The 11,787-nt window shown below is 39.0% G+C and overlaps 1 protein-coding gene and 2 pseudogenes across 3 annotated transcripts in view; 2 read left to right on the forward strand and 1 right to left on the reverse strand.

Moving 5' to 3' along the window:
• The window catches only part of LOC122074060 (bifunctional purple acid phosphatase 26), a 12,651-nt gene extending 1,771 nt beyond the window's left edge, over window positions 1-10,880 (forward strand). For 2 of the 3 annotated variants that reach the window (XM_042638867.1, XM_042638868.1), the window contains 8 exons: window positions 1,642-1,842; window positions 2,155-2,266; window positions 2,493-2,719; window positions 4,507-4,645; window positions 7,872-8,092; window positions 9,624-9,745; window positions 9,873-10,034; window positions 10,689-10,880. In XM_042638867.1, coding sequence (XP_042494801.1) covers window positions 1,642-1,842; window positions 2,155-2,266; window positions 2,493-2,719; window positions 4,507-4,645; window positions 7,872-8,092; window positions 9,624-9,745; window positions 9,873-10,034; window positions 10,689-10,761 — 1,257 coding nt within the window. In that variant the 3' untranslated portion in view covers window positions 10,762-10,880. Of the gene's footprint in view, window positions 1-1,641; window positions 1,843-2,154; window positions 2,267-2,492; window positions 2,720-4,506; window positions 4,646-7,871; window positions 8,093-9,623; window positions 9,746-9,872; window positions 10,035-10,510; window positions 10,639-10,688 lie in introns of those variants that run through there. The other variant, XM_042638869.1, reaches the window with a different exon arrangement.
• On the forward strand, window positions 4,652-7,864 carry LOC122074061 (annotated as a pseudogene).
• Window positions 10,881-11,384: 504 nt separating the features above from the next.
• The window catches only part of LOC122074239, a 2,066-nt pseudogene continuing 1,663 nt past the window's right edge, over window positions 11,385-11,787 (reverse strand).

Raw genomic sequence — 11,787 nt, forward strand, 5'->3', positions numbered from 1 at the left:
CCCCACATTATATAGATGGAGGAATGGCGGTACGACTTCCGAGCATTAATGGCACCGCCACGTCAGGGTACGAAGCCTCGAGGTTCGCGCCCGAACGGACCTAGCAGGCCTAGCAGACGATCCCTCCTTCGGTTGGGAGTTCGGCCAAAGCCGAACGGACCTGACCGAGGGTCCCTCCTTCGGTTGGGAGTTCGGCCAAAGCCGAACGGACTTGACCGAGGCCCCCCTCGGCAGGGGGCTCGGCAAAACTGAGCGGTGCTGACCGAAGGTCCCACCTTCGGCAGGGGGCTCAGTAAAGCCGATCCGAAGCGGCCAAAGGTCTTTCTCTCGATCGACCCTAAAGCCTTGGTCACTGGTAATGCCAAGACCGAGGGAACAAGTCAACCTCAGAAGATGGTTACTCCCACAGGAAGAAGCTCCTAGTGGAAGTAAGGGGGCTCCTGATATAGCCAAAATAACCTCTTGGTGGGGGCAATGACACGTGTCACTGCTGGGACACGTGTCCTCCGCCAGACGAAGGTTCCAAGAAACCACTCACACTCGAGCACGCTCAATCACCGAGGCACGCCCGCAGAATCACGCGGGATCACGTCGTCTGCATGAGGGGAATATTCCCCCAGAAGGTTGGACGTATTCTAGTAGGACTCTAAGAGGGAAGAAGGGGGAAAAAACCCTAAGGCCGAAGAGCTATATAAGAAGGCACGGAAGAAAGGGGAAGGTAAGCTCTGAGACCCTCACCATTACTCCCTTATTGAACTGTGCGGCCGACCCTGACTTGAGCGTCGGAGGACTAACCCCGGACAAAGTTCCGGGCCTCCGTCGTCTGTGTTTGTGTAGGTTGGACTAGCGGGGTTTTTGGCAGCAACAAGTAGTTGTTCAAATCATTCATTTGATTAACTATTGTTTATGTTTGTATCTGAATATTACATATTTGGTTCTATTCATAAGTGCACTTTCTTCCTTATAAATTCCAGTATTAGAGTTCTTATCATCTCCACGGGCCAAATTCTGACACCAACCACCAAATATGTGTCTGTTTCGTTACTGAATTTTGTTGCCCTTTCTAACATTTCTTCTTTGCATTGGAAAGATAAGTCCATAATAGAATTCCTTATTTATTTTGCAAGAATTTGTTCGGTTTTCTAATAGGCTAATTCTTGTTTTAATACAAAGGAGAATTTTTGGGGACTTGAGTCATCTTGGCCATTGTTAAAGCCTGTTTTACCACCAGAGTGAGCCATCTTTGTTATTAACAGTCACCGTTGAAAGCGATCCAAGTCATCATTTCAAGTTAAAGCTATTTATCATGTGGGATTATGGGAATATCCTTTCAATTGTATAATGATGAATGATGGAACCACATCATATTTGAGCCCAGTTTTGTATGTGACATATTTAAGTTTTCCTTGAGGTTATAGTTTGCCAAATTGATTGACCTCAACTGAGACTTATCTTACATGTTCTGCCATTCCTATCTATTTATATCCTCAATACTTGTAGTTGTTTAGTTTTAATCCTCTTTAAGAGTTTGGTATGTATCCCCTATATATGACATATAAGTTCTGTTTACCTCTAAGTTGCTGTTTCAATGATATTTTTCATTCATTCCATGTGTGTTGACTGCCTAACATTGCCTTGTAGGTGCATATTACCCAAGGTGATTATGATGGAAAGGCTGTAATAATTTCATGGGTGACTCCTAAAGAGACTGGGTCCGGTAATGTGCAATATGGAACATCAGAAGAACAATATGAATTTAATGCTGAGGGGACAGTGACAAACTACACTTTTTACCATTACAAATCTGGCTACATTCATCACTGTCTTGTTGATGGCCTTGAGGTGAGTGTTCTATTACATGATGATGTGAAAAGAGCCCGAAAAGGCTTTTTGTTATCAACTCATACTTTCAATTCAGTATTCGGTATTCATTATTATTTATTGAAGTTCTTAGGATGACAACATATAATGAATCAATAACAAGTTGACTTGAAAGTTTAGATGTTAAGCTTGTAATATCTTTGCAGATCATAATTCTAGGTGCTTGTTTTTCTTTCTATCTTTCCATAAGAACCTACATTAATCAGTTGGACAAAGATTTTTGAGCCTATAAAATATCAAAATCTCATTACATTTTGCTTTATTGCTTCTTAGCACAACACCACGTACTACTACAAGATTGGGTCTGGTGATTCTTCTCGGAAATTTTGGTTTCAGACGCCTCCAGAAATTCACCCAGATGCTTCTTATACTTTTGGAATCATAGGTGAGAGCCTTCTCTTTTCTTACTAAAAATGTTGTAATAATAATATTTGATGACTCATCATGTAATTATGTGCAACATAGCTGCAGTGATAGTTGAGATATTGAGACTAAGAATTTTTGTAATTACTTAGACTATATGGAGAAACAGTAACCTACAGGATTCATCTCTAATAGTGTATAGATTTATAGAATTAAATTCTTCAATACATTTTTTTTAAATGTTTCAGGTGATTTGGGCCAAACATATAATTCTCTCTCTACCGTTGAGCATTACATGCAGAGTGGAGCACAGGCTGTTTTATTTGTTGGAGATCTGTCTTATGCTGATGATTGTGAGTATAACGATGTTGGCATCCGGTGGGATTCATGGGGCCGCTTTATTGAGCGCAGTGTTGCATATCAGCCATGGATTTGGTCAGTCGGAAATCATGAAATAGAGTATATGCCTGAAATGGTAATCATCATTATAACCCTGTAACCGTAGTTTACTTGGACTGTTCAGTCCACCAATTCCTGTGTCTATCAATTGGTGTCTATGTATATAGTAAGTGCAAGATCGAGTTATTTTAACTATCTAAATCTTGCGAAAGCATGATGAACCACTTGTTGGTCAGGCTGACAGGGGACATTATGCTTTGCTCCATTTTGGTTGTTTCATATATTGGCTGAAGGAATTAATGTAGAAGAAGGCCTTAATGCATTGAAGTGCATTTTCCAACTTAAAGCAGTGGAATATTACGAGCAACTCCTCCCCCCCCCCCCCCCCCAAAAAAAAAATTCAAAAGAAAAGAAAAGAAAAAAATGAAGTAGTGGAATATTAGTACCAGAATTGCACTGCCCACTTGAGTAAAGGTCAGTCAAGACTCATAAAGATGTTAAATCTGAACTTTTGAAAACTGAAGGAAACTAAGAAAAGGGGAAAATAGATTCCCTATATTATTTTTGGGAGCAGTTTTGGTGGATGGCAACCAATAGGAGAAATCGGTGAGTGGGTGCCTAGATCTGTTATGTGGTGGATATTGCGAGGCTGAAATGGCAAGTAGACCCCAAGGTTCCTAGTTCACATATCAAGTTTCAGCCCAGTAGGAGTTAGCCACATGGAAACAAAGCAAGGAAGAATCCAAGACTATCCTGAGAGTACACGGGATTATAAGGGGTGCATGGATGTACATGTGAGTTGATGGGAGGGGGTAGATGACTGAATTCAAGGCTGAAATTTGACGTGTGGCATATTTAGACCATTTCCTTGATCAATGGTAGAATTGTCACATCATTCATCACTCTTCTGCATGGCAGAACAGCTGCGCCAACCCACCAATTTTGTCTGTGGGTTGCCAACCACAAAAAATTTCACAATTTATTTAGGTAATAAAATAACTTAAATTATATTTACCTCATTGCTTTAGTAGTTTGTTAGTTTTACCCAAGGATTCTTGTGGTAGTTGAATTCAAATTCCTCTGAATCTTATTTATAGGTGGAGTTTCATCTAATTTTCTTAATTTTTTTATTATTTTTTAAATTAGACAGAACTCTCTGTCTCAGTTTAATCTAAAAAAAAAAAAGAAAAAAAAAATTGCTTTTTAGGTACCTGTAAAGGAGGGGCCAACTATGGTTTTACAGACAGCATGTACATACAAATGGTGCACATGAAAAAGGTTGGCACCAGCTTTCTATGGGTCCCACTTGATGATTCATCCACAAAAATTGCTACCTTGTTAGTTGACTATAACATTCAATATGAATTCAATTTTCATTTTGGAAAAGCATGAAAGATTGAGGGATAATGGGAAGTATGTGGAATGGTCATGATCCAGTAAAACTGAATATTTTGTGCATTGTAGCAGGATTGGAACCATCACAAGGAAGCAAGAATTCATTGCTTTATAATTGCTCAGTGCTTTGAATCCTTGAATTTCCTCTTGAGAACATTTTCTTTGCTGTCTCAATCTGAGTCTTGTGCTCAGACCGCGCAGAAAATCTGTGCAGTCATATTCACTCTAAGATAACATCCTTGATGTGAGAAATCCTGTATCATGTAGAACCATGACATTATGTTCTGATTAATTGAGAAAAGTAATTCTGCAGCAAGCTTCTCAATGAATGTGCTAATATATGTTTTTTTTTTTTCAACATCTTTTCTTCTCTACATGATGTTATTTAAGTTTCAGATGACTTCTTTCAGTGATTATAATCTAGACTATATCCATTCTGTTTCACTATATCTGGCTGCATTTGTTCAGGGAGAAGTAGTTCCTTTCAAACAATATCTACATAGATATGAAACACCATATGTGGCCTCCAAAAGCAGTAATCCACTTTGGTATGCCATTCGGCGTGCATCTGCTCATATCATCATTCTATCAAGCTATTCGGCTTTTGGTAATTACCCATTTTCATATTCACATTATTGTGCCATCATCCTAATATAATCTCTTTTCTGATAGGTGACTAAATTTATAGTCAATAAATGTTAAGGTGGTGATCTGTAGGTTTGTTGTCCAGTGGTGTAAAAAAGTAGGAAATTCCATGGAAGTAAATATAAAAGGAAAGATCCTCAGTGCAGAAAATACAATCCTTCTATTCCAATTTCCTTGTTTTAATTCGAGTCTTAAATTTAATGATGTGCATGTGATGTAGCCATATCAGGAGAACAAATATCTACCAGAGAAAGGACAAAAAATTATTGTTTTTATTTAAAACATACTCAACTGAAATTAATCAATCGGTTGTGATTTCTGTTAAAATATTCAAAATTTGTGTATCATGCAAGCAAATATATTGAGTTCAGGACACTAGAAAATCAAGCAACGCAAAGGATGTATTCCATGCAAAAAGTATTGTGATTATTGATGAAAGAACGCGAGAGAGAGACTCAAACCTGCAAGACAAGGGAGATTTGTGATTAGGTGAAAAATAGACACCACTCCTATTTATACATTCATATATAGAAGCCCTAATACAAGTGAAAAGACAAAAATGCCTCATCGGATCATGTCGTACCGTATGAAGCCCCGCACCCCGATACGGGATCAATGATGGGCTCGATAGGCACAAGCCCTTTGCTACCACCATAGACCTAACAATTTTTCTCCTTCAATTCGCCACCAAAAATGTCAGAACAACGCAATCTTCAAAAAGGGTACAAGAAATCAAGACACACATAAACTGCTAATAACACCAACAATTATGTCCCCTATGAAATAACCTAGACTAATGGGCTTTAAGCCTCACAGAAGTGAAAATCCCATTAGAAGAAAGGGAAATTTACCGTGCCACCCCCTGGAGAATGCCACAATGATAAGACCACCCCCTCTGTTTCACCAAATTATTCTCAGACCCCCTACCGTCAGTCAGTGTTAAGTGTGGAGTTAAAATGACCATTATACCCTTACCATTAAAAAACTTTTGTTTTAACCATTATACCCACTCCGTCCCTTCCAACTCTCCTCCTCCGCTTTCCTCGAACAACTTATTATCTCCGACGCTAACCTCACCGGAACTATTCCCGTTGACATTGGAGACTGCCCTTCGCTCACAATCCTCGACCTTAGTCCAACAGTCTCATGGGTAGCATTCCTACAAGTATTGGTAAGCTCAGGAACCTCCAAGATTTAATCTTGAACTCCAACCAGCTCACAGGTAGTAAGATTCCAGCCGAGATTGGGAACTGCATTAGCCTTCAAAATCTTCCTCTCTTAGATAACCGTCTTGGGGGTTCTCTACCACCGGAGCTCGGAAAACTATCTAGCCTGCAAGTCCTTCGATCCGGAGGGAACAAAGATGTAGGAAAAATCCTAGATGAAATCGGTGACTGCGGAAACCTAACTGTATTGAGTCTCGCAGACAAGTCTTTCTATAGATTTCCTCAAAGCCCAAAACCTTATCTGTTGGGGGCCAATAAAAGGAACTCCTAACCAGAAAGTGGTCTTTGCGTTCTCACAAACCAACCATGTAGGAAGAAGGAAGCCATGGAAGAAACCTTCCATTTCTCTCACAGCAATGGCCTCCGATGCATTCTCAGACCCTCTTTCCCTTCTCCAACCTTCAATTGTCCTTTGTTTCCTGAATAGTGCCTCTTCACTGTCACATTCTCTGCTCCAAAACTTCAATCTCCCTCCCCAAAAAGCCCTCCAAAACCCCCAAACTTCCTTCCTTATCCCCTGAATCGACCCCAACTTTCAGTTCCAAGAAAAAGTTTTCTACTTGGAGTCCATCGGCATCGACCTCTTCTCCCTCGTCAACCACTACCCTCCGATCGTCTCCTTATCTCTTGAAAACATCAAATCCATTGTCGATTTCATGCGCTCTATGGGTTTCACTCCGCCTGAGTTCCGACGAATCTGTGGTATGTGCCCGGAGATTCTGAATTCCAGGGTTTCAGACATAATTCCCGTCTTCACATTCCTACTTAGAGAAGCCAATGTGAAGGGCACTTCTCTCTGTAGAGTCATAAATAGGTGCCAGATGGCTCGTCTGCGACGTCGAGAAGCGGCTCCGTCCGACCCTTTACTTTCTTCAAGGGATTGGTATAGCAGAGGTCGATAAGCACACTTCGTTGTTATCTTGTAGTGTTGAGGACAAGTTCATTCCGAAGATCGAATACTTGGAGAACATTGGGTTTTCTTATAAAGACGCCATTTCTATGGTGAAGAGGTTTCCGCAGCCGTTGTGTTATAGTATCAGAGACAATTTCGAGCCAAAATTTGATTACTTTACGGTAGAAATGGGGAGAGATTTGAAGGAATTTTGGTAAGGGTATTTTTGGTACTTCCTATTTCATAAGGGCATTTTGGTATTTAAAATAAAATATAGTTGCTGACATCAGCAATTATAGTATATTCCTTAACAGTGACTGACGGTAGGGGGTCTGAGAATAATTTGGTGAAATAGAGGGGGTGGTCTTATCGTTGTGGCATTCTCCAGGGGGTGGTGCGGTAAATTTCCCTGGAAGAAATGTCCTTTACCTTAAAGGGTAGCAGTCATTTGTTGGGTAAATGATGTGAAGGATCTTGCTGCTGCAGGACTCTGTTTCCGATCCAGATTATGTGGCAGAGAAGGTATCTGCTGTGGCATGGTCTAGGGCTTGATGTTGGTCTTCGAAACTAAGGAACTAGAATTGTTGAGCTGTAGCAATAAAAAGCACATTGGTTGATGTAATTGAACCTTGTGACTGGTGTTTTCATTCGATGAACTGTGTGGTCTGTGGATTCTTTGCATTAATTAACCGTGTCATGATTTTGATTAAAATTTTGTCCCAGTTAACTTTGAGGCCAAATCATGTGATTTTTGAATCTTTTGTGCTTCAAAGTTCATTTTCCTTGATGATATTCAGGTGTGCATGTGCATAAAATGCAACCTTTATAATTCCCTGGAATTCCTGATCACACTTTGGTCAATGCACTTTTTATTATTTTGTGCTAATATAATGGTTTTGTTTCTGAGCATTGACCTCAACTACAAGAAAAATAATCATTTCCTTATTATGAGCTACGTGGAGGTTTGACATTGTTTGGATTAGTTTATCTGTTTATCCCTATTTTATGTGGTCTAGATGATTTTCACTGTACCTGCATTTCCATCTGATCTCTGAAACCATTATTACCAGTGAAATACACACCTCAGTGGACGTGGCTGAAAGAAGAGCTAACAAGAGTAGACAGAGAGAAGACGCCATGGCTTATTGTCCTTATGCATGTACCAATCTATAACAGTAATGAAGCCCACTTCATGGAGGGTGAAGCTATGCAAGCAGTATTTGAGAGTTGGTTTGTCCATTACAAAGTTGATCTCATCTTTGCTGGCCATGTCCATGCCTATGAAAGATCGGTATGGCACACACACAAACACATAGTTGGGATGGTCATTGTCATTCTCTAGGGTCTATTTGGAAAAACATATATCTGTATGGTGCAAACACACACACATCAATTTGCACATGCACACGCACACGCACATGTAGTTGGGATGGTCATTGTCATCGTCTAGGGTCAATTAGGAAAAACATATCATGGTTGGAAATTCATTTTGCACATGTGCATACATGTGCATACATGGCTTTTTGTTTTTTTGTTTTGTTTTTTTGTTTTTGTTTTTGTTTTTGTTTTTATTTTTGTTTTTGTTTTTGTTTTTGTTTTTGTTTTTGTTTTTGTTTTTGTTTTTTAATGGGAAAATTACCTTCAAATGGCCCTCGTTTTGGAAGGTATTCTTAAACAGTACCATTTTGAGACACGTGGGAGATGATGTAGCAATTCAAATGTTGGAGAGAGAGAACATGGCCCATGCACACCTATGGTGCTCCAATCACTTGCTTTGCACTCTCACACGGTCCTGGATTTTCGAAGCTCTATTTTTCCACTAAACAAAGTCTGATTGGGCTGAAACTTGATATGTGATTGGCGGACCTAAGGTTATACCTATCCACAAAATTTGGGTCCCATATGTCTGCCATATAGGCGAATTTTGGGGCAGTTTAGTAAACCTTTGCCCTCTTAGAATATATGATGATAATATATAATCCTTCGAAGCTTTAGCTATCCTTCAATAACATGTAGTGTGGGTAGAAAATTAAGGAGCATCTGGCTTCAGTTACTGAACAATGGGGGTTTTAGCTGGTCCTATTGAACTGAGTTCCACCTACTTGAAAGGTATATCAAGTTAATATCAAGTAGTCTTAGTTAATGAGGGTATGTTATGTGGAATGAAGTCAGTTTCATTTTAAATTCTGATGGATTTATTTCAGGTTCTCATGGTTTGTGATAAACAACCAAAATAAGGTAGACCTTAAGTATTTTCTACTTGCAAACTTTTTTGTTATTCATATTTTGATGATAGAATGATAATGAGTCTATTTGAGTGAAATTAACAGTACTCAGATTCAGGGCAAAGCAAAATGAATGGTTCCTTTCATGGTGGCTGCCAAATGGAGCATAATTGACTAGAAAGATTACACTTCCAGTTTAAAAAATTCACCATGAATACACTCCTACAAAACAATCTATATACAGCCTCTTGTTTTAAGGATGATAACTCCTCTCCCATGCTAGTATAAGGAAGATTTCTGATAATCAAAACAGAAATACGTTCCCTCTGTTTAATTGAATTGGAAAATATTTTCAAACCAATCAGGTACAAGGATTTGTTGTAAGACCATGATGATTAAAAAGATCATGGTTTTGACAACAAGAGATATTTTCAGTAGTTCAATAGGCTATTCACATTTCATTGCACTGTACGTCATTCAGTTGCAGTCTCGGTGCCCAATGAATGTAACACCAACGTTATTATGCCTCAATTGACAGCGAATTCTGCTAGTAAGGTATGGTGGAATCTCATATAGATAAATATTTTTTCTTTGCAGTACCGCATCTCTAATATATTCTACAATGATTCAAGTTGTGACCCTTATCCTATACCTGACAAATCAGCTCCTGTATATATAACTGTTGGAGATGGAGGAAATAAGGAAGGTCTTGCTTCAAGGTAAATTGAACTTCAAAGTGCTGTTACACTCAACCCTAGGAAGGTTCAATCCTGTTCATTTATTATCTAGAGAAAACTCTTGCCATTTTTCTACAGCCTTCTGATATTATTTCTATTGATTTTGAAGTTTTACGGAACCACAACCAGATTATTCTGCATTCAGAGAAGCCAGTTATGGACATTCCACACTGGAGTTGAAGAACAGAACACATGCATTCTACCATTGGAACCGCAATGATGATGGGGAAAAAGTGGCAACTGACACTGTTGTATTCCACAATCAATACTGGTGAGTACAGCATCTTGTCTATTATTTTTCTGCAAAAAGTAATCAAAATTTCAAATGCTGGATATCTAGTGCTGGACATGCATGGTTTCAGAAAATGGATCAGAATCGGTGGCCAAACCTGATTCCTATTAACACTGACTCCTGCGGCCTATTTTGGAAGCAACCATGAATGGTCTTTGATCTCCATTTTTGGCCATCTTTTCCTTCTTTTAGTTAGTAAAATAACAGAAAATGAATGAAATTTACCTCTTTAGCAAGATATTTACGTCTTTTAAATGAAAACGTCACAAATCTATGAAAATCTTTGCTGCTTCTTCCCAGTTCCCACTTCTAAGATTCTAGCCGATTCGAATCAAAACCGATGGAGACCAATCCATTGTCTGATTCTGGGTTCTTAAACCTTGCAGAGATATTTTTTGTTGATTTCTTCATGATGAAACAAAATTTCAAATTAATTAGAAGGTAAAATGGTACAGAATGAAACTAAAAATATCAGGTCATGTAAAAGTTCAATGGGGAAAAAGGAGAAGAAAGGGAAACTGTATGGACTAATGGAAGCTAAATAGTTCAGTGATAATCAGGTGATGAAAATTAACTTTTTCCTTGGTTTTCTTGTTATTCGAGTATAAACCATAACGAATTGTCAATTTGTAGGGCAAGCAATCTCCAGATGAGACTGAAGAAAAGCCATCTCAGGACTGCCGATGGTAGCATTGCATATTATTGATGGAATTTAGATGGCAGTGCTTCTAAGAAATAGTTATGTATATAAGGAGAGGTTATGTAGTTGCTGAAACTAATTGTATTAGCTTCATCAATTAATAAAACTCTTATAGTTATTGTAGTCGATCTCTTCGTCTTTCCTCGTGTGTCTGTTGTGTGTGTCTTTAGGTTCCTGAAAATCTTGGTGTTGAATAAGAGTTGAGGACTAGCTGTGCTTGGGTAGTACCTGTGTTGAGGGCTGATGTGGTCAGGGCAGTAGCTGTTGGATGGCAATACAATTGACATGGAACTTGAATCTTATACGAAGCCAAATACAGGGTTCTCTAGCCATTCAACAGTCTTGGTTGACCACAATAGCCCTCAACTCATATGCAACTTCCACAATCAGTGATATGGCTCTGTTGTCACTTTGGAGGATATCCGTCTTCTCCGTCATCACTTCAATATAAATTAATGAGTTTTGTTGTTTAGAGGTTTATTGAGTTCTCAAACAGTCCAGCCTATGTTACTACCACATCTCCTTCCTAGTAATGCCCAGAATTGGTCTCCAAAGAGACCCTAGTAATGGCAGAATGTTTGACAAAAAATTGAATGTTATACGTATATATGTTTTCAATAAGACAATGGCTATAGGTATAGACACCCAACCTTCTCTCTCTCTCTCTCTCTAAATATTCATTCACTAGAGAAAGCCTAATGACTTGATTTGAAGGCCATTTTACCTTTACACAGTGTAGAGAGATTTCTCTCCATGCATATGATTGGATAATGTCGCATGCCTTCGCTACTTAGAACACTATGTGCACTCTCCTATAGTCCTAGATTCTCAAAGCTTTATTTAGTACGCTATGCATACTTTGTTTTAGTTCAAACTTAACATGTGAACAGAGCACTTGGGGATCTATTAATCCACAAATTTTAGGGTACAACCATGCCACATAGCAAACCAGGTGACCAGGCCTTGAAGGAAGATTTCTTAGTGCCTAAAAAAGTTCCAAAGAGACAATTTGAGAAAGGTGGGGGGAGGGAG

Source organism: Macadamia integrifolia, chromosome 3, assembly GCF_013358625.1.
Source record: "Macadamia integrifolia cultivar HAES 741 chromosome 3, SCU_Mint_v3, whole genome shotgun sequence".
NCBI classification, from domain to species: Eukaryota; Viridiplantae; Streptophyta; class Magnoliopsida; order Proteales; family Proteaceae; genus Macadamia; species Macadamia integrifolia.